Source organism: Halichoerus grypus, chromosome 10, assembly GCF_964656455.1.
Source record: "Halichoerus grypus chromosome 10, mHalGry1.hap1.1, whole genome shotgun sequence".
Lineage (NCBI taxonomy): Eukaryota > Metazoa > Chordata > Mammalia > Carnivora > Phocidae > Halichoerus > Halichoerus grypus.
The window spans coordinates 1070545-1093322 of NC_135721.1; the positions used below are offsets into that span (position 1 = coordinate 1070545).

Here is a 22778-nt window from a genome sequence, read left to right on the forward strand (position 1 = left end):
TTGTGTGGCCTTGGAGGGAGGAGCAAGGTCTCAGCTGTGAGAGGACTCACTGCAAAGGCGGATGTCTCCATGGTGGGCAGAGGGCAGGGCTGTTCCTCTGGCGAGGTCGGCTGGGGAGGGAGAGGTCTGCCCTGCTCTGCTTCCCCGCTGCCTGGAGAAGAGCAGGTGACCCCCCAGGGAGGCCCAAAGGACGCCTAGCAGGCCCGGCTCGGTGCCACCCCAAGTCCCTGTACTGTGAGCGTCCTGGGCTGGGTCTTGCAGGTGGACACAGGTGGTCCGCGTGTGATGCCCGCTGGACAGGCTTTTCTCCTTATGGGCCGTGTGCCCAGGGGAGAGCGTCTTGCCTTCTTGGTGTTGGTTGTCTGATCTAGAATCGGGACCATACAGATCTCAGGGTGCTGTGGTTCAGTGCTTATGTATGTGTTTGTAAAAAACTATAGCTTCTCAACATCCGACGGAAGCAGGATAGCATAGAGCTTTCCTCTTCTTGGGCCCACAAAGACTCCATCTCCCCCACACCCCAAAGGTGGACTACATCTCCCAGCATCCCCTGGGAAGACTACATCTCCCAGCATCCCTTGCATTTGGTGATGCTGAGCCCTGGGTCTACCCGTGGGGCTGAAGGGAAGCAAGTGGTAGGTGCTCCTCCAGAGAATTGCGTGAGTTGATTGATTATAAAATAACTCAAAGAGTAAATACTCAGGACGGGGACTTATTTTTAATGCAATTCTCTTGGCAAGTATTAAGCAAAATAAACATTCGGAAAAAGGCTGTCTCCCCGTTTGTGATGAACTGTAAGGAACCTGAAAATAAAATAAATCAGGTTTTGGGTCTGGGTGGAAAGTTTAAGAGGGTCTAGGCGGGGCCTTTTTGAAAAAACTTCATGTTGGTCAAGCCCAGTGAAAGATAAGCCGAGTTCTAAGATTGCTTATTAAGACTTAGTTCTAAGATTATTTATTACTTTTCCAGGGTTAGCATTAGGGACTTTGATTTTGTGGCCCCTTCCTAATCTTACTGGAAGTGCGGTGAGCTGGATGGGAGAGACGTGCTCCGCCCGCACACTCCCACACAGAGAAGCAGGTGCAAGAGCTGAGGACACCGCCTCCCGCCTCGGGCTCCGGGGTCAGGGGGACTCTGGCGGAGCATCCCCCTCTGTCCTGCCCTTCCACCTAACACCTCTGGCGCCCGGACTGTGGTCTGGAGCCTGCTGCCTCGGGACTTTTCCCACCTGCTGAAGCATTCCCTACTCGGATGAGGCAGGCTCTGCACCGAATGAACACACCCCTCCTTCCTATTTTCACTGATGTGTGGTGGCATTTCTTAAATGCTGGTATGTGGGGCCCAGGCAAGGTTTGCTGTGGGTGTGGGGGACCAGGGAATGGTCCCATGGATAGAAACCTTTGCAGCAGAGCAGGGCAGACCCAGGGGCACGAAGGGCAGGGACCGCTGGGCTGGGAGAGGGAAGTGGGCCTTGAGTCACCGGGTCCGTAAATACGCTGAGGGTTGAGGGGAGGCCGCACAGCTCAGAGGAGGAGGCCTGGAGGGCAGGAGGCGGGCCGCCCAGGTGTGAGTCCTGCTCTGTCACTTACACACTCCCTCCAGTCACGTCACCCGTCTGGCCTGAGTTCTAGTCTTTAACCGGGCAGACGATGGTGCCTATGCCTCTGGGCTCCCACGAAGACTCCGAGGGTTAACACAGGAAGGTGCTTGCAACGCTGCTGGGCACACGGGGAGCCCCACACATGCTGGAGGATGAGGAGGCCTTTTTGGGGCAGAGGGGGAGGTAGAGAGGGAGGTGAGAGGTGCAAAGACGAGGAGGGAATGGCGTTCAGCCGCGGGCTGGGAGGGGGGGACGGTCCCAGAGACGCAGCCAGGTCGAGGGACTGGCAGGGGCAGGCTGGGCCGTGGGGCGCCCCGTCAGCCAGCCCCTCCCAGCTCCTGCCCGTCCCCGCCCCCCCACACCCACTTTCAGTGGCCCTCGTGACCCAGTGCCCCGATGTTTCCCCAGGGCTGCGCCAGGATGCCGCCTGCTTAGCTTTCTCACGTGCCGCTGGCTGTCCCCCAGGCAGCTGCTGGATGGTCACTGGGTCCTGAGGGCCCTCCCCCTGCCCGCCCGCTGCCCACTGACCCCTCTCCGCAGCAGCTTCTCCTCGGGCCCACCTGCCCTGACCCCCGGCCCAGGCTCTGACCTCCCCTGAGCTCTGCCCGCCCGTCCGCCCGGCTCTTCAGTGTCTTTCTGTCCCCGGCTTTTCCCTTTTTGACAACAGGCCCTTTCTCTCTTCCTGAGGCTGTGCCCCCACCCGAGCCTTTGGGGGATACCGGCCCCCCACCCCGCGTCTCTTCGACCTCCAGCCGCATCCCCGCTTGCCCCTCCAACACCCGCCCTCTGCCCTCTGGCTTCACCCAGGCCGGTTTAGGTCACTGGGTCTCCTTGCCTCGCGGTCCCCAACTGGGTTTTCTGGAACCCTCTGCCCAGCCCCCGGGAGGCGCGTGTGGCCACTGGACGGCCCACTGCTGCTACTTTGGGGGACCACGCTCGTTCTGCTCACGGCTGGCCTTCGAAGTGAGGATGGGGAGCAGCCCCGGCGGGGAGACTTGGTCGTTCCCGAAGACTCGACAAGCATCCCTCGGGCCTGGAGGGCATGAGCTATAAAAATGTGCCAAATAATCAGAAAGCAAGGAGCTCTACTTTCCTTATTATCCGAATGTTAGAGACACATCCCAATAGAAATTTGTCTGATTCATATGAGAAAATATCTGGTTTTGAACGACTTGTTTTTCATCTTAAACACTGCTTTTTTAGGAAGACTCAGGCAATCCTAAAGATAAAATAAGACACTGTCCATGTGCTGTACAGCGGCCCTGCTCAGGACAGACTGGAGCCCCGAGAGCGTGGCCCCCAGCCTCGAAGGAACAAAATAAATGAAACGGTTTCACAGCACGTGGGGACGGTGGGCGCGCAGAGCTCCATGGCTCCGACTGTCCTTGTCCCCACGGCCCCCGCGGCCCCCGCGGCCCCCGCAGCCGTGACCTCCCTGATGAGGAAACTGGGGGCAGCGGCTCCGTGGCCCCAAAGCCCCAGGCCTATGGTCCTGCTTCGTCTGCTGTTTACATCCTGGCCCCGTTAAACACCACCCTTTACCGCCCGAGGAGCCGCCACAGTTTGGGGGAAAGGGGATGAACGGGACATTTCTGCATCCGTGAAGTCTTTGTTCTGATTCTAAACCTGCTGTTTTCACAGCACAGGGGGAAGAGGAGGAACCCTGCGTCTCAGCACATCAGCGGGGTCTTCCCAGGGCCCCTCCTAACCGAGGCCTTAAGGTTTGGGAGGCCCACGGCCCGTCGCTCCCCACGGCGGGGCCACAGCTTCCAGGAGACAATGTCTGCGCCCCTGGCCGGGTTCTCGCCGGGACGACTGTTCTCACACCGTCCGGGAATCACGGTTTGCCTGCCCAACAGCATAAATGAAAACGATAGGATGTGGTTCAGCCTTATAAGGAGGGACATTCGGACACCTGCCACATATGGGGGACACTGCTCAGTGAGGTGAGCCAGACGCAGAAGGACAAACTGCATGATCCCACTCATCGGGGGTCCCTGGAGGACTCCGACGGTAGAAGCAGAAAGTGGATGGTGGGCACCAGGCGCTGGAGGGGCGGGGTGGGGTGAGGGTTTACAGGGACAGGGCATCAGTTTGAGAAGATGGCAAAATTCTGGAGATGGATGGTGGGGATGCTGCACGACATCGTGAGTGACCTCAATGTCACTGAGCTGTGCACCCCAAAATAGTTAAGGTGGGAAGATGTGTTTTTTACCACAATGGAAGCAAAATGCTGTCGGCTCTGCTCACAGTGCTGTTCATCCCCTTTCCCCACGTGCCCCCTGGCCTGTTTTTCTTCACGCACAGTCAGACCCTACAAAAGATGGGGCTCCATCACCCAACACCTGTGGGCTCAGAGCCCTTGCCTACAGGCACATCGAGGTGGCCGTTCACAGCATTCTGATCCAGCTTTATAGTCAGAGAAGCCTTCCGGTCTGTGTAGCTCCACCACCCACGGCAGGAGCCCTGACGTGAACGCCCTCTGACCGCCCTGCAATGCCCCCTCCCAGGCCCTGTGCAGGCAGCAGTGTGGGGCTGAGACCAGAGCCTCAGCTCGTCCAGCAGAGCTGGTGGCCCTCGTGCGGGGCAGGTGTCATGGGTCACGTCTGGGGACCTTGTGGCTTCGGCAGGGGCCTGGGCCAAAGAGGGAGCCTTCCTGGCCCTGGGGGCAGGCGGCAAACCCCGGGGCTTGGGGTCAGTGTCTGGAGAGCAGGACCGGGGCTGTCCCAGTACGAGCGGTGAGGTCCATGCGAGCACAGAGACGGAAAGGTCGCTGTGCATGCCCGGAGTCGTGAGCCCGCGTGGGGCTGCGTGGGCCCCTCTGTCCGCGGGGGACACCAGGGCCTTGAGCCATTGCTGAGAGATTAGGTCAGGGAAAGGCATTCATGTTTCCGCTTTAGGCTCCCTGATCCCATCTGAGTTCTCTACCTGAGCAGGAATTTAACAATTAAAAATCAACCTTCCTCTTGAGGAACATTTCAAGGCTCATTCCGTACTCCTGAACCTCCCGTGACTCCCGGTTTGCAAACTGACGTCGGTTCGTTCTGTGCTGGACCTGGCTTTACTGCCTTTCTCTTTCCAGCCTGGTTTCCAAGAAGCTGGGGACACCCGCCCGGTTAACCGACTCCATTGGCCTCTGTGATTTGTCTACACCGCCCACCCTAACCCATCCATGGGGACCCACCGAGCGCCCTTTGATTCAACGGACAGGCCTCTTCTGCTAAGATAATCGAACTGCATATATTTCTTCTAAAAGTAAGCGAGTAAAAGTCAATGGGGTGATTGGCTCTTCTGGAAACGTCCTGATGCGTTTTGGGCCAGGCATGCAGCATGAGGCCCCTGTGCCGAACACCATCCTCCTTCCCTGCGTGCGGCCTGCCCGCCATCTTTAGCCCAAAGGATTAAACCTACAGATACTCGTATGTGTGCAGAATTCCAGCCCGTTTCTCTCTGTGGATCCTGATCCAAGACCTGTGAAAGCCTCTGTCCTGACCCAGGATAGGAATGAGATTTGCTTCTTAAACACACTCAAGGGTTTTCCTCTCTTCGCTGGGGAAGGTCATGAGTTTGGAAGCAGCGTTCACCTTCTCTTTCTAAATGGGGGTGTCGAGTTAGGCCGTGACGGACACTCCTGGCGGGGCTGCCCGGGCCTGGTGCCAGGACAGGGGGCCACTCACCTCCGGTGTGTGAGGAAGCTGCCGCTGACGTGCCCCGACCCGTCACAGCCCGGCGTGGGACACGACATGCCCTCCGTCTTGACCGACTTCCAGGAGAACTGCGAGCCATTGAGGTACCCGTCCTTCTGTCTCTTGGCGGCCAGGGGGCACCCCGACGCGCTTCGATGGGAGGCGTACTTCCCGGTTATGTGGCCCTGGCCATCACACCCGGGAACGGGACATCTGGGGGGCAGAAGAGACACACTCTGGGGTCTTGGCGCCATATACCTGGTGGACTCTCCAGCAAGGTCAAAATAACCTGGCTCGAAGAAAAACCATCACACTCTACTCCAGCAAAGACAAAGACAGGGGAAAATCTCTGAAAGTACCACCTAGCGGCGAACCGAGGGACCTTCTGTCGTGGGAATGCCTGGCCCGCTGCCGACGGAGGGGGCTGCTTGGGGCAGGATGTCTGCTCTCGGTGAACAATGTGGCACAGCAGCACGGGAAAAAGAATCTGTCCTTGTAGCAAGTGAGGTGCAGGCGGCTGTTTAAAACACACCACTTTTGGACAGAATCAGTTTTTATGGTAGGAGAATGCAAAGTCAAGGAGAAATTGCAGGATTATTTTTTATGATTTTATAAACCCGTGGTTTTCTCTAGAGCTAGAAAACATTTGTTGGCTTGGCCGTGTTCTCCACAGGCCATCAAACACCTCCAGCCAGAGAGGATTTGAAGCAGGGGAGATAGTATTTAATAAAGTCTCCTGGATAGCGCTGGTACATGGTACACCATCGGTACATTTGGGGGAATAAAAGGGGAAAATCGTTGGCGGGAGCTAAAGGTCAATGGTGGGCTAATCCCTGCTTCTGAAACCTCTCGCCGCGGAGGGACCAAGGACACACAACCCCAACCGCTTACGGTTACCTCAAAGAAGGTGGGTGTGATTCAGTCGGGGCCCCTCATAAGCCCCAAACTGGTGGGTTTTGCATTTTCTTTTTAATGGCAAAGTTTACATACTACAAAATTTATAGTACCCATTTACTTTGTTAAGGTTTATTTTAATACTTTTTATTTTAATTAATTTTTATTTTGTTTTAATCAAACATTTTTCTCCAAAGACACTGAGATCAACATTTCAGGAAGACAGTGCCAGGTTTATCTTAGGGATTTTTGGGACCTGGGTTCTGGGCATCAGTTTGGGGCAAACGGCTGGGTGGACGGCCGGGCTGAGGGGCTTGCCCGTGTGCTGGAAGCCCCAGGCACCCACGGCTCTCACGGCCTGCCTGAGAGCAAGGCACACAGCAGCTATACGATTCTCAAAAGCCGGAATGTTGGCCAATGTTGGCTTTCAGTGTTGGAGCTGATGCCTTCGTAGACATTCGTGGATCTGCCTCTCCCAGTCAGCGAACTGCTTTTCCCACCCTGAGCTAAAGGGAAGCGTCCAGGGTCCAACCCCCAGGGCTAGAGGGAAGCGTCGGGGTCCGCTCCCCAGGGCTAGAGGGAAGCGTCGGGGTCCGCTCCCCAGGGCTAGAGGGAAGCGTCGGGGTCCGCCCCCCCAGGGCTACAGGGAAGCGTCGGGGTCCAACCCCCAGGGCTACAAGGAAGCGTCAGGGTCCGCCCCCCAGGGCTAGAGGGAAGCGTCCGGGGTCCCGTTACTCAGAGCGTCAGATGTGTGGAGAGTCCCTGGCTACACCACCTGCTATTTCGATGGTGCATTCGGCGGCCGGCAAGGGGGCTCTGGGTGCGGATTCCGGATCTGACCTTGGGGTGACTGCCGTCCCCTCCTCCCCGCTGATCCCGCCGGAAGCCCGCCCACTCCCTGCCCAGGCTGCACGTGTACCTGATGGGCTCCTGGTCTTCTTTGTCTTCCTTGCTCTGTGCTATCCTGATGCCGCTCTTCTTTGCTCTCGGGCAACCTGAAAGACTAGAGAAGGGACAGGGCTTCAGGAGACGTCCGCTCCGCCGGCGCGGCTGGCTTCCTTCCCGCACCGGCTGCTCGGACCCCGCTTTCTGCGGAAGCCGGAGCTTCTCCCCATGAGCACAAACTCGGGAGGAGGGCCGTTCTGGGGGCAGCCCCTCTGCGTGGGGACAGGCTGGGGTGCCCGGCTGAAAGAGGATGGGCGGCCAGGCGCAGAGGAGGGGCCACGTGGAGCAAGAGAACACGCACTCCCTGCGTCTCTCTGGGTGACCCGTTTGCCCCAGCCCTGCCCTCGGGGGGGACGTGGTAGACTTCAGTGTGTCGGCAGAAGGTACGGAGGGATTGTCAAATTTTGGAAGGAGAAGCTCACATTTACCCATAGGAACATTCCCAGCTGGAACAGAAGTGTACTCACGTATGGATGGGCGTATACACAGCCTGACAACAGGCTATTACGTGAGACTGTACACAAGAATATATAGAATAAAGGGGATTCCTTGCAAAGAACTGAAGAGCCAGGAACTAGGCCTTTTACTGAGACGCCCAGGACACGTGGCCTCGGACTCCAGGGTAGACACGCAGCAGTGGTGCAGGCGGGGCTCGGCCGCCGTTCCCGCTGGGCCTGGGCTTGCGGTGCGTCCTTCCGGGGTCAGTCCCAGCTCCCTCCCGAGCATGCGGGTTCTCAGGTGGAGGTGCGGCTCCATCCACGGGAGGCCTGTTCCCCAGCACGGCAGCCCGTGTCCTCCGCCTTTTTCCTTCGTTGTGAGGCTGCCGGGCTCCTCTGCGGTGAGAAGCAGCACCCGCAGTCGGGGGGGTGCGGGGGGCCTGGGCTCTGGGCTGGGGCTTCGGGCCCCAAGCCGGCCCCTCCTGTCTCCAACGGCACGCGTTCCTACCCCCCCCCACGCCTGTCTCCTTCAGCAGGGGCGCGGGAAAGACCAGGTATGCCTGCATTCTCTCTCTCCAGCTACCTTCATACCCCCCCGACTCCATTTTGAGGTAAAACCTAGGGAAGTGGGGGCCTCTTGCCCCACCTCGGACTGCTCAGCAGCTGCCCTCACCGTGGTCTGGCTTCTCATCTCTGCCTGGAAAAGTGCTCTTGCCCAGGTCACCGTGACCTGAAGCTGGCGGGCGCTCCTGGCCCAGGGCAGGGGACCACCTGCAGCCCCGGGGACGCTCCTCCGGAGCCTGGTGCCGCCTCGGCATCTGCGGGTCCGTGTCCTGCCTGCCCCGGGGCCCTGGCCGTGCTCACGCTCCTTGTGCCCCGCCCTGCCTTCCTCGCTGCAGCCACGGGCCCAGTGTGTCCTAAGTGTCTTCGAAATCGGCCACCTTCTCCCTCCGAGACGCTGCGTTAGACCAGGCCGGCACTCATGGGCGCTGCACTCAGGCACTCTGTTTAAGACCTTCCAGGGGCTCACCGCCAAATTCCTCCATGTGCGCATGAGGCTCCCAGGGCCCGGCCCTGCCACCAGTTCTGTCCCCGCTGCCCCCGCCCCCGCTCCGTCCGCCCGCTCGCAGGCACGTCGTCCCAGACGTCTTCCTGGGTGCAGGGGCCCTGCTGACCACCAGGCCCGGGAGCCCGCGGAGCCCTGTCCCTTGCGTCACGTGCACCGTGCTTGACGCCTTCCACTGATGTAGCACGTGCGACTAAAGCCACGAGCGCTGAGCTGTGTGCTCGTTCACCTTCGTCCAGGCCGTTCGTGCAGCGGAGACTCTGTGTGCCCTCGGCCCCTGCTGGCTGGGCGGGGAGACCTGCTGAGCACCCGTGCTGTGCCGGCCGCCACCGCTTTCATTCCCGGCTCCGATCTCCTCCTGGATGAGCCCGTCACCTCTGAGCCACGCTTTCGGATCCGGGAATCGCAGGTGACACTTGTGTTGTACTCTACATGATGACGTCTCCTGCGTAGATGTCCCACGGTTCCACGTCCCTGACACGGGGGCTCGCGGCGTGTCTGAGTCTGGATCTGAGATCTCATGGATTTTGGAAACACCGCCGACACTTTCAGAACCCCTGCCCTCTGTGGGTCGGGGTGGGGTGCGCGGGCGGCGTCTAGGCGGGCACTTAGGGAACGCCGTGTGGGGGGCTCGCCGTGGTGGACAGAGAGGCGCTGCGTCCCTGACTCTCTGGCTGAAGAGATGTGCGCCCGTGTGGGGATCGACGGCCGCGCTGAGCAGGCCCGAGGAGTGTCCTTGCTGTGCCTGGGACCCCGGCCCCACCCAGAGAGCCCCTGGTCCCTTCCTTTCGCTGCCGACTCAGGCCCCGGCGACCTGTCGGCGTCAGGCAGCCACGGCTTGGGGCGCCCGGCACGTGGACGTGCCCCGGGGAGTCGGGCCTTGACTGGAGGCGATGCGGTTGCTGTGTGGCTTCCTCCATGAGATCAGGGCGAAGATAGCAGTCTCAGCACCGCGAGACTAGAGAGGCCAAGTGTTCAGTAACGCCCGTGGCCTGGAGCAGGTGCTCAGCAAACACCGTCTTTGTCATGAGGGCACATCCCGGAGCCCTCCGTGTGTGGCGGCTCTCTGAGCCTGTGAGGCGGTCCCGGGCGTCCGAGGCACACGCGGGCTCTTGGGAAGCACAGACGTGGCTTCACGCCGGGGGACACCTCCTGGCCTTGGGGTCTCTCGCCCTGTGTGAGTGATGACACGTCAGAGGGGTGACAGGCCCTCGGGAGCCCGCGTGGCGGGACCACGCTGGGCAGTGGGGGAAGGGCCGGCTCAAGAGAGGATCCTTGTTGTCGCTGTGGACAAGGGCCGTGGCCCGTGCCGTGGTCAGACACGAGGGGACCAGCAACTGTTCACGTTTTGACGCTGGAAGTTCTGGCCACGTGGGCACTCAGACATTTCTTTTCAAGGTAAATTAAAATAAAGGGTAGCATAGAATGGGCTTGAGTTTTTATACTTAATTGGAGTTTTTAGTTGAATTGAATTTACTCTAAGGCAGCGATGTTGCTCTGGCAGGTAACTGCAGGTGGTCACACTCCATCTCCGCATCGCACACAGCGGCGGGCTCCGCCCGGCCCGGTCAGCGGGCTCAGCGCCACAAGGCTGCTCCCGTCTCTGGGGTGGTCCCGTGAGCACTTGGTGACGGCTGGAACCTTCTTGGGCCACGAGTGGTGGAGATGGTGCCGCTGGGTCTGCTGGGCAGAGCCCGGGGCTGCTCAACGCCCCACAGCAAAGCACCGTCCAACCCCGAGTGTCGGCAGCACCCAGGTGGACAGCCCTGGCGGAGAGGAGGGGCGTGAAGAATCCTCCCGTGACCCCACGATTCAGTTCTCCCCGTGGGCACTCCGAGTCTGTGCGTGCCCCAGCCCGGAGCTGCCGAAACCTGCTTGCAATGTGAGCACGGAAGTGCGAGGCTCCCAGGAGGATCCCCGTGAGGAAGCAACCCGCCGTGGAGCTGTGTCCCTCCTCCAAACCGTGCTAGCAGCCAGTGAGCGCCCCCTGCTCTGACCACGGCGACCGGGCCACACGGGTGGCCACACGCTCCACACCATCCACTGATCCACTCAGTGGGGTCGGCTGGCAAACACCCTCCCTCTGGTGGGCAGCCCACGACCAACACTCTCTCTGAGGGGCCTCTCCTCTCCCCGCCTCCCTCCCTCTCTCTCTCTCCCCCTCTCTCTCCCTCTCCCTCTCTCCTTCTCTCTCTCTTCCCCTCCTCTTCTTTATTCTTCTTGTGGGAGATACATTTGAAGCGCAAATGCTCATCGACTTTAGGAACGTCCACTTTATCATCTGAAATTCAGACTGACAAGGCGACAGCATCGTATAACTTAGTGTCCATATTTTCTGGGTGCAGCACTGTTTTCCATTGTTGGATGGGTCCTCCTTCATGAACGTCCTTGTCTTTACCTTGGCCCTGGCTCGTTGCCGCTAACGGAACAGGACATGAAACTGGGGCACCTGGCCACAGGTCTGGATCCACTTTTGTGAAGACAACGTATCCAAAGCTTCTTTCAACTCACTTCTGACGTATGGCCTGGCATACATGACAGGATCTCTCTGCTGCGTTTCAGACACTCCCTTCTCCTCGGGAGCCCCAGGGCCTGCGATGAGTCCTGTAGAGCGCGTCTCCGTGTCTTCAGCTCTGCTCCTCGCTTAGAATGGCTGGACAGCCGGCGGCTCACATCTTCCTGTTTAAGAGGCCAGCTCCCAGTGGTGCTGGAACGCTTGCCTCTCAGTGACTGTCCCAGGGACCTTATAACATGCCTGCGATGGGTGTTTTCCCGGCACTCTTCCGATTTGCAAAGGCTGCTGCTGGCTGAGCTGAGAAACGTTCTTGCAGGTGAGCCCGGTGCGTGCCGGGGGGGTGCGCTTGCTGTCCAAGGAAGGACCCCGAGGATGGCGCTGCTCTGCGGTCCAAGTCTGTAGACCGTATGTAGCTGTGGGCCAAACTGAGCGTGCGCGGAGCCGGCCGATGCCCGGGGGTAAGGGGCGAGGGCGGAAGAGAACAGGCGCCTTGCTTACCTCCGGTGAGAAGCGTAGTTCCCGGTGATGTGCCCAGAGCCATCACAGCCAGGGGTGGGGCACCTACAATTAAAAATGCAGAACGGGCAATTGACTTGAGAGAAAGAAAATCCCCTGAACAATTAACTCCCTTCTATATCCAGAAAGCAAACTCCTGAATGCTTCACCTCCCTACTTGAAAGAGACAAATGGAGCCGGAAGCTTCCTGGCTGGGAACAGGGACCTGTTCACTAACCACACCACCAGATACCAACCTTGGCTACCTTCCTCCTTCCAAGCACAACGGCACTTTCCAGAAGGACCACGGACGTCAGTACCTGCCTCGGGGGCAACAAGCCCTGGAGCATCCTGGTCCTGATGCTATTTACTCCAGAGTCTGTTCCCTCCAAATAGTTCATGTCACCCTCCCTTCTTGTTACTTTGCTTTCAGTGGGACTCAGCTTCAGCAGCCACGTGCGAAGCAAGATTCGTACGTGGAGGGGTGTGCACAGAGGCCTGAGAGACTGCTCTTGGTCTACACTGGGAACACCAGCGTTATAACGGGCTCCCGTGAAACGGACTCTCGGCAAGGCGGCTGACTGGCTGCCCCGAGCCCGTGACGGCAGCGGCCTGGAGCGGAGCGCTGGGATTCGCTGGGCAATCAGGTAAGTTTGAGTTGCCTTGAAGCCTTTTTAGCTGACCCGAGTGGAGGCCAGGTGTCTCGATCAACCAGGTATGGCGAGTACTTCTCGGTACCCGCACTACACCTGTTTGAGCCGAGCGAGGCCACGTCCCCTGGGCTCTTAACTACCACACTGCCATTGCCCGAATGGGACAGAATGTGCTTTAAAAAGAGTTTTATAATTAATGCCCTTCATACAGCTTCCTAAATGAGCCGTCTCAAGAACAATCAGGTGGCACTACAGAGACATTTCAGTTCATGCTATTTTAGTTTCCTTGTACCCACCAGGAATGTAAAAATTAAGGAAAAGTTCTTTTTTCCATAAACTTTGTATATTTAAAAAACAACAACAACAAAAAACAAAAAACAAAAAAACACAAACCCCACCAAGGATGAAGGGACTTAGTAAGCAGCGCTGCACGCAGCAGAAACACCTGGATCGTGTCCTGTGTCCCCGCCCCCACGCAGGGAGCCTCCGAGTTCCTGGCAAGGACAAAAATCATACGTTTCGCATAGTTAATAAATGTCTACTGCTTCTGAGGAGTTTCAGTTTGCTTTGCACTCGGAGAGTCCCGGTGGAAACTGGATGCTGAGCCGGGGCCAGGGAACGCTCGCTCCCCTGCGCCCTACGGGTCCCTCGGCATTGCACAGGGATGGGACTGGGGGCGTCCCGTGCCGACACTCGCGTGCGTAGACAGTGTTCGGTATTCGGACACTGTCTACACCTCCTTCAGTCCTCAGAAAGGGACCAGAGCTCTCGCTCTCGAGGTACGGAGCTTGGTGTCTGCCGCATCATACTGAAGGTTAGTTCAGTTTACAGCCCACTGCAAGGGCACAGAGGCAAGCGGGGAGGCGAACATCACTGGTGTGCGCACTTGGAACCGGGATTTTTAAAACAGGCATTTGAGGCAGAACAACGGGGCGTTTAAAGTGGAATCTATGTATCAAGAACAGCAACAACCCCAAATCGGATTGTTGACCTGATTTTAAAGTAACAGCTGGTTATGTACAATTAAAGTTTGATCACAAGACTCCTCTGCCAATTGCTAAGTAATTACTTTCTAAATAATAAGGGGGGTGACTCGACCTCGCTGGCCGACTTCCCACAGGGCACCTCATGCGGGTAGAGCCCCTGCCCAGAGCGCTCGCAGAGGGAGGACGATCTGAGAGCAATGAGGATCGTTCCGTCTAAGAGAAGCTCATCTTCATGCAACTTTCTGTTTGGAAAATGTATCAAGAAACAGAAATGTTTCCCACTAGCCAATAATATACACTTGGCCTTGCTTTTTGCTTTAGGAAAAAAAAAAAAAATCCCCAAACTCTTCCTAATTTAAGCACTCAGTGCAAATTTATTTAAAATTTATTCATTTTAACACGAGTAGAAATTTTTCAATATGCCTTTTTTTGGTGAGGGCTGTAGGAGGTTGACATATTCTGTTCAGATTTAAAGTGAGGCATTATAACCAAACTAATGCAAATGAAAATCAGATTTGACTAATTATAAAAAAAAAGAGAGAAAGATTTTCAGAGTAGATTTTGTGTGTTTAAGCCATTTACAAAGGCAATAAAAAAAAAAAAGAGGCGTTTAAAATGTCCTCTATCACCATGCAAACAACAAACAAAATATTGATCTGGCCCATTTTCAGAGCTTCCACTGTGTTGGGAAAGAAAAAACATTTCCAGAAAGAGTTCTTGCTTTCTTAAAAGGTTTGCTCTTCTTGTCAAGGCTTCAAGTCAGGCAGATGGGGCGGAGTCCCAGGCCTGCAGCCCGCAGGCTGCGTGACCTGAGTCTGCTCCTCGCCGGCCACACCCCTGCACAGCTGCTCCCGGGCCTGCCCTGAGCTCCTTCCCGGGGAGGCTCTCCTGCCTTCACCCCCTTCGACTGCGCAAGCCCAGCGCTGCCGCTGCAGCCCAGGGCCGGGGCTTGGGATGCCTGCTCAGAGGGGCCCACGGCCTTTCTTTGTTGCCTTCCCCTGACACAGCCCAGCCGCTCCCGGTTTTGTCAGGGCTGGTAATTCGGCTCTTTCATCTTTAGGTGGTGCTTCTGGACCACATAAGGCAGCCCAGAGCGGTTTCTTTCTTCTATCAGCTCTACGTAGTCATTTTTCTGTTGCTGTTCAAGACTTTAAGGCTTTTTTAAATTCTTAGATTTACATACAGATTTCCTAGCTTTAAGAAATCTCAACCCTCAAAAATACAATTTTCTGAAGTCGGTGAATGAAGGAGTGATTATTCACCTAACAAAAGGGGTCTTTGCTTCTCAGATGGAGCCAGCTCCAGGACCCTTGATAATGGGGTGGTGTAAAATCGATTTACAAAAATTCGATTTGCATCTCCCCATCTAAGAGCAAGCACATCTTTTCCGTGAAGGGAGGCCCATGTGGGTAATCAAAATCCCCCGTGGATAAAATCAGACAGTCCCATGTGCTGCACAGCTTGGGTTTTGAAATGGCAGAAGAGATTGACTGGGTTTCCATGGAAACTCCCCATAAGGCAGGCACAGGTTCTCCGCGCCCAAGTCCTCGGCAGCCGCGGGGAAGCACACCAGACCCTCACCGCCCTCCGCGCTTCCTGGCAGTTATCAGGGACAAGAGCACCAAGGCTATTTTAAGTTCCCGTGGTTAGAGATGCAAAGTTCTGTGACATAAAACACTTGCCTCAAATATCGCTTCTCTTCCCCTCCAAAGGTACTCTTGGTGGAAATACTCTGAGAACGCACATGATGAACAAATGATCTTAGAGCTAGACTTGCTGCCTCATGGATGTCTTCAAGACAAAAAACGTTTGTGCCTTATCCATGATCTTGCATTTGTCTTGGGTTTAAGTAACACCAAGAGGAAATAATTTGGGGTAGTGCATGTTATCATCTGGCTGGAAATATTGGTCTTAAAAAGACATTTAAGAATGGCAATGGGAAAAATCATGATAAAATGTTTTAAAGTGTTTAAGTTTTGCAGAATCCAAGCAAAATCTGAAAAAAAAAAAAATATCAGGACCATTCACAAAACTTCTGGATTTCTGATTTCATGGAACTAGTCCTTCTCAAGTAGGAGTGAACTGGGTTTGTGTTGCTTTTGTGGATCTAAGACAACAAAGAGACCTGTGAGCCCAAACCTCCCAGAACGCCCTGTGTGCTCATGGCTTCTCTCAACTACTCCCCACCCAAGGACACGTTCTGCTTGGACCTATATAGGAACTGTCACTGATCACACCCACATGAGGTATATCATGAGGTCATGAGATATATCCCCTAATATCAAAACATAACTTAATGTCTATACATAAAATACATAATCATGAAAACCATGTGATTTTGCATTGGCGCACATCTCAAAAATGTGACAATAGACCACCCTGCTTCTTGCCTGTCCCTGCTTTGTCCCTCAGCAAGACATACAACCTACTACCGTGTTGTTTTCTCCCATTTACAAAACCCCTGTCCTGAGACAGGGTGGGCAAAATGGAAATCACTAAATCCACTGACAAGTTGTATCATCAATTAATTATTGATAAGAATATCTTTAAAGTGCTTCCTCCATGTGCTATCATGCCCCCCTCTTTTGAAAATAAATATGAGGATTTAATAAATAGTTATATTAAGAAAGACATCTAAAACAGGACACTTTCTCCCAGTTGAACAGATGTCCACACTAAAGTGCCTGTTACTACACATCATGAGCTGAGACCGGTCAACCGTGTTGCATCAGTCCTGTTAGTGATACGTCATGAGCACCTCGGAAAAAGTCCAAGGCAGATTCCACGCACACAAGCATTTGTTCCGGGGGACCCGGATGCACTGCCGAGGTGTCCTTGTTGGATACCAGGTGGCTAAGCCCCAGGCTCCTTTGGGCCAGCCTCTCACTGTCTACTACCTGGGGAATGACCTTGTCCTGAAGACCAAGAGGCAATCCACCCTGAGTGCACCAGCCCAGGACTCATGGCATTCACGTCTGGCTCAGTCTGAGCTGGCAGGCCTGCTGGGGGAGACCGAGCTTGTCTCCCCCAAAATCAACTTACAGGAAAAAAATATTTGGAGGCTCATGATCTCTTATCTTGATAAGAGTCAATTACTTATTTGAAAAAATCTGATAGAGGCTGAAAACACTGTGGGCGTGTTTGAACTGCATCCTCACTCTCTGTGTAGTTGACCTACCTCGTCAAACTGCCCTAGAAGATTGACTCGCAGACATGCCCTGATTTGAGTAGAAGAGCTAAAAATATACAGAAGAGGACTCACTGAAGATCCGGAATGATCATACCAAACGTCAGAGTGACATACTCGAGTTCTTGGGAGAATTTCACGGGAAGGCCCTTTACAACCTTTCTTGCTCATTTCTTCCATGGCAACTCTATCAAGCGAACTTAGTAAGTAAAACACAGAATATATATAAAAAAATAATTTTTTATGGCCCTCAATTTTAAAAGAAACATGAAAATGTAAAATTAGGCATTGTCTCTAGTAGTAAAATGTATTTGTAAATTGGAATGATTCAGGCCACATATATGTCTTTGTTTCATTTATATAAAAAGTTCAATTCAAAAAACACTTTTTTTTGTCTTAAGAGATATGGTTCTGAAAATATATTTCTTTATTTTGATTTTTTGTCATATAAATGGGAAATAATAAAGAAATTCAGAGGAGTGCAAAATAAAGATATTTCTAACTGAAAAATGACAGATACTGATTCTTATGCCATACCTCTGCAATTTCCTCCCCAAATGGCACGAAACCAGGTCACTTAAAAGCACTATACATTACTTCTGCACAATTTCTTAGATATATTACCTGAAACTCAAGGAAAGATAAAATCTTGCAGATTGCTTCTTAACTTGTAAGGCATTCAATAATTTTCTCTTTTTTTTTTGGAAATTCAGTATTAAGTATGCATATTTTGAGCTTTCTGCAGCTGGACACAGAGGTCCCCATGCGGGCACGTAGTATTTTCCAAGCGTCCCCCAGCCCAGCCTCCCTCCAGAAATAGCTGGTGACACAGCCATGGGGCGGACACTCTGAGCTGGGGAGTGGAGCCCTGGCCCCTTCGGGGGCCCCTGGGGTCTCCCAGCTGCACCGCCACCGCTCGCCCCCAGGGGGCTGGCTGGGGCGCCGCCCACTGCGGGGAGCAGTTCTGCGGGGGGAGCAGTTCTGCCGGGAGCAGTTCTGGGGGGAGCAGTTCTGCGGGGGGAGCAGTTCTGCCGGGAGCATTTTTGGATTTGCTTCTTGCTTTGTCCCCTGACACCTAGAGTTTGTCTTATCCTCTCTCCTCGGGGGTCGGGCGAGGGCTTTCACGTGGGATGTGTAGGACACTCCTTATGAAACCCTACACGTTTCAAAGTGGACAGTGGACACAGTGCTATCAGGAGAATTTAGGTGGAAGACTTGCTGTGTGATGTATGGAACGTGGAAGCAAAAAACATCTTCTCTTTTGGTTCCCAGCACCTTTCTTTTTAAATTACACACAAAACAAACCCATAAATGAAAAAAAAGTTTTAAAGGTACTCTTAACGTGGTTAAAAAAAAAAAAAAAACCCTCATTTTGCTGACTCAGATCGCATTTCTGGATGGGTCAGGCTTCATTGCACTAAGAAGGCCGGGCGTGATCCTGCGGCTCACTCAGAGTCCTGGGTCCGGGGCCCTGCAGGCTGTGGGAGGAGCAGGTGGGTGTCGGGGTGGCTCAGGGGGTGCATCAGCGCCGTGAGGCCCAGAGCTCACGCGGCACGCTGCGAAGTCCACGGGGATGGCTCCCTCATGCACAGCCCACGGACAAACGGGATCTGTCTAGCAGGTCTGCGTTCTGACTTAGGGGCTCACGCACCTGCCGTCAGCCTCGGGTCACCTCCATCCTAACATGTGCTGTGTCCCCTCTGCGCTTCCCCGACTGGGCCCCGGGATTCCCTGGGAGTGTGCGGGCGCCGGCCACAGGGCCCCATGCAGAGCTGAGGCGGAGCCTGGACGCCCCCCGCCCGTCATCCGGGGACTTGGAGCCGAGGTGCGGGGGAGCCGCGGCCGCTGTGCTGTTCATGCGGCATGCAACGTTTCATCGTTTCCAAACATGCAGGCTACACATCTTAAGCTTAGGTCATCGGTCATGCTGCCTCCTTGTCCGCGGAGGGGAGCCTAACGGGGGCCCTCGCCGCCACACCGCACCGCTGCCCGCTGAGAGGTCCCAGGTGCATCCAGGAGTAGGCTCCTGTGCAGTGCGGCCGAACGTACCTAGCACATCTTGACGTCCCAGTCACTTAACGGGGCGTGTCCATGGGAACCTGCTGCCGGAGCACATGCACGTCCAGCAGCAGTGGAGCGGCTAAACAAGAGACTGGGGCGGCCGGAGTCAGAATTGGAATTGGACTCGGAGGACCCATGCAAAAAAAAACACACAGAAGGTGACTGGTGTGGCTGAGCGAAGGCAACAGAAACCAGCATCCTAACGTCCTGTCCTGCGCGGCGTCCGCGCGCGCCCTGGGGAGGCGGGCGGGCGTCACCCCGGGGCATGCAGAGACCTCGCGCGGGGCCCACGAGGAGGCACTCACCTTTGCCGGTCGCACTGAGCCCCCAGGCAGCCAGAGTCATTGGTGTGTAGGGCGAGCGGGTTTGTAAGGACACGTGTGTGTGCGTGCTGTGGCAGGGGATGCTTTCTGGCCACGGGCGGGGGGGGACTGAGATGTGCAAGAATGTGCACCCGACTGTGCTCGTGATGCTTTCTCTACGGACGGGGGGCCCGGGTGCCCGTATCCCACTGGTCATGCCCCCTGCTGAGGGTCCCTGATCGGGGTGGCCCGGGGTCGGGGAGGGGGTGCCCTGCGGAGGCTGCCGGCTCGGCCACGCCAATTTTCTCAGCATCATGAACCAGGTGGACTGCACCTGAGACAGACGGATGACCTAGCGTGACCACGAGGACCCTCTCTTGGCTAACCTGCAGGTGCGTGCCCCCGCCCACAGCCCGCTCCGAAGGGCACACAGGCCAGCATGGACGTGGCTCCTTCCCGTCTGAGGACACGCAGGCCCAGAGTGGCCTGCTGGGCCAGACACGGATTTGTGTGGGAGCGTGCCGTGGTGTCCACGTGGCTGCTGGCTCGGGCTGTAAAAGCCACAGTGACTGGGGGACATCAGGTGCATTTTTCTGTTCACAGACGGTTTGAAACTGCTTTGAAGTTAAACGAAGGAGGTTTACATGATTTACAAGCAGCTCAGTTTCCTAGGGCTCACAGACATGAGTGAGCATTAGGAGAGGCAGGTCTTGGCGACGGAGGGAGGGAGCGGCTCTGGGGCCACACAGTTTCCCTTTCAGCGGAGACCCTGTTCCTACTGCTAAGGTTCTTCCTATTTCTGTTCATCCTGTTTCTCCTCGGTTTGTCATGTTTGTGGGTCTTTTATTTTTTGAATCTCTCTTTTGTCTCAGAGAAAGCGTTTTCCGTTCTAATCGGGAGAGACGAGACAGTCGTTCGCTCTGTCACGATCTGTGTGATCCTGGGGTTCTCTGTCATCTCTCACATTTGGGGCTCTGTGTCCCTCCCTTCCAGTCCCCCAAACCCTGTCTCCTGCCCCATCCTCTCGTTTGTAACTGCCTGGTTGTAAGCTATGTTTTAGTTTATTTTCTGCTCTGTCATCTCTCTCTTAAAAGAATGGCATTCTAGCCTTCTTCCTGTGGGCTTTGCCTTTTCTCCTTGGTTTTTTTTTTTTTTTTTGGTCACATATAGAAGTGATTTCAGAGACTCTTAGTTTAGCAAAAATTTTTAGAAATAGATTGATCAAATATCTTTTTTTTTTTTTTTTTTACAGGCAAAGAGACAGATCCAAACAGGTGGAGTCTATTGTTTAAATTTATACAAAGAGCCGCCGAGCCCAGATGAGCACAGCCCTGTCTTGTGTCCTGGTGCTGCTGCACTCAGCTAGACTCGTTGTAATGTCCCCCGTTATCAGTAGCTCCTGCCCTACGAAGCTGCAGTGGGGCGTGCCCCTGACGCCGGGCTCCTCTGTGCTTGAAGACAGAGCTCGCTTGTTCATCTGCTCGAGATCTTTAGTTACTGATCTGCAAGGACCCTTTGTGTCTCATAAAATGGGCAGAGTGAAGGGGAGAACAGGAAAGGGAAATGAAATTTCTCTAGACTTCTGTACCAAGGACACAGCCAGAGTGGTTTCTAAGAGTCACACTGTCCACTGACCGTGTGGTTTCCCTCTGATCACGAGGGGCCGACCAGAGAGCCAAGGGGCTCAGGGCCCACACCCTGCAGCTGTAAGAGTTGACCCCGGGTGCTGGTTCCAGAATCTGAAGGGCACATACATTCCACTGAGGACAAGACGAGAACCAGCAAGTGCTCAAGACGGGGACGCCAAGTCCAGAAGGAGAGAGCAAGGCAGGCGGGAGCGGAGGACAGCAGGAAGGGGCCGAGGAGCCGTGCAGACGTGCACAGAAGACCCTGTAGCTCTGGAGGTGCTGGGGGCCCGGAGGCGGGGCTGAGAGCCAGCGGCCTGGCCACACATGTCCTGTGGTGGAGACCCCACAATGATGGAGCCTGCCCTTGGCCCAACCCCTTGACCTCTTAGAAAACCAGAGACCGTTTCCTCCAGAGACTCTCACTCCTTGTTGGAAGGCTTAACTGAAGATCAGGGACCTGGGGGAAGTGAGGATGGGTCTGCGCAGGGGACACCTTGGAGGCTGTGAGCAAAGGATGCTGCCCACACCCGGCCCCTGCCCTGAAGTTTGGGGCATCTCCCATCGTACTTTGTTGAAAGAGAAAGTTAGAGACGGAACGAAGAGAGAAAGAAGTGCTGCGGAAACAAGGTGAGAAGCAAACTGTGGTAAGCCACATGGACGCGGATGATGGGAGGGACACGTGGCCACCCTGAGACGCTGGCGCTCGTGGGGCAGACCTCCTCCCACGATGGGACGTGGGCTGCAGCAAAGCTCTGCCCGCCGAGAGCTGGTCCTGTGCCCTGACTCCTACAGGGACAGAAGCAGTGAATCTCCAGTACATTCCGCAGTGGCCAAGGGCAAGAGGACCTGAACCATGTCACTTGAGTAAAAAGTTAACAAAGCATTCGGAGATTTTAGCTTGGAGAAGAGAAGACGGCAGGAACCAGAGTTGCCGCCCTCACGATGGGAAAGGAGGAGGGACACTTGCCCCAAACGTCCCTAAGGGCCCAGGACCACTTTCAGGAAGGGCTTTCTCATCATGCCACGTTCCTGGAGGGTCCTGCCCCAACACCTGCGCTCAAGAACAAGGTGGGAGACCCCTGGAAGCGTGGGGGTCCCTAGGACAGGTTGGGCTGGCACCTGCGAGTAACCACCCCGAAGGGCTCCCAGGACTGAGGGCCAGGGCTCTGTCCACAGCCTGAGGCAGCCCAAGCGGGCAGCCGGTGTCCCTCCCTCGGGGAGACCGGCCATCTCTTCCTCTCTGCGGCACCCACGTCTCCGCAGGTGAGCGGACATGCTCCCAGCAGGACAGACAGGCCCGGGGCCGCCTGGAAAGCCCTGCCTCAGGGTCCCCACGTTCTCACACCAGCCTTCCACCCCCACGAGGGGTCTCCTCTCTAAGCAGGCATGGCCAGCCTTCCCGACCCGCACTTGAGCTGAGCACCACGCTTGGCTGAGCGCCGTCCCTCTGACCTCCTCCCAGAACCTTCCTCTCAGGCCTGCTCTGCCCCAGCCTGACCTCTAGCTCAGCGCCTGGAGCCCCGGGTGCCTTCCCGGGTTATGTATCACTCACTCATCCAGACGCGGGCTCCGGGAGGGCGGGCGGGGCCCGAGCGGTGACACAGCCAGCCCTGGGCTGCTCCCTGTGCCGGGCTCAGTGTCCGGTGCCGCAGACGGATGCGCAGGTGTATGGTTTCGTCCCTTCTGCCTGGAGTGGTGGTTGTGCTGTTTGGTCTTCTGGTCAGCAGACGAGGCCCCGAGGCCCACAGAGCTGGTGCAGATGCCGTACAGCTCAGGCGTGTGGCACCGAGTGCGGCCTGTCCTGAACGTCCTTCTCGCTCTCAGCAGGCTGTCTGCAGCTAGGGTTACACGGGAGCCCTGTCCCAGGTAGCGGGGGCTCTGCTGGCCCCGGGGTGCTGCCCCCCAGCAGCTCTCAGGGGAGGCCGGACTGAGGACCCTGAGGGGGTGTCAGTGGGCTGAGCCGCGGGGCTGCTGCGTGTCTGGGTGTAGGGCGCAGGCTGGGTGCTGAAGGGGCCTCTGCCCGGAAGGGGAGGTGTGCACAGCCCCACCCTCGCAGGAAGTCTGATGTGGAGGCAGAGGGGCCAGGACAGCGGTGGGAGAGGCTCAGTGCTGTGAGCTGGCCCGCGCTTGCCTGGGGCACATGCCTCGCCTACCCCAGCCTCGAAACCCACGGCATCAGACAGCCGTGCCCACCGGCACTCAGCTCCCCAGTAGGGGTAAGAGCTAAAGCCATACAGTTCGGGCTTTAAGATGGCCCAGGTCACAGAGATCCGACCGCTGACCTGTCCCCGTCTCGTGGAGGAATGGGTGACCGCCCTGCACC

The 22778-nt window shown here is 56.0% G+C and overlaps 1 protein-coding gene across 18 annotated transcripts in view; it reads right to left on the reverse strand.

Moving 5' to 3' along the window:
* Positions 1-22778, reverse strand: part of MYT1L (myelin transcription factor 1 like) — a 427780-nt gene that overhangs the window by 23069 nt on the left and 381933 nt on the right. For all 18 annotated transcript variants that reach the window (XM_078055898.1, XM_078055892.1, XM_078055900.1 and 15 more), the window contains 3 exons: positions 11642-11704; positions 7100-7183; positions 5278-5499 (listed from right to left, as the gene is read on the reverse strand). In XM_078055898.1, the coding sequence (XP_077912024.1) occupies positions 5278-5499; positions 7100-7183; positions 11642-11704 (369 nt within the window). The remainder of the gene's footprint in view (positions 1-5277; positions 5500-7099; positions 7184-11641; positions 11705-22778) is intronic.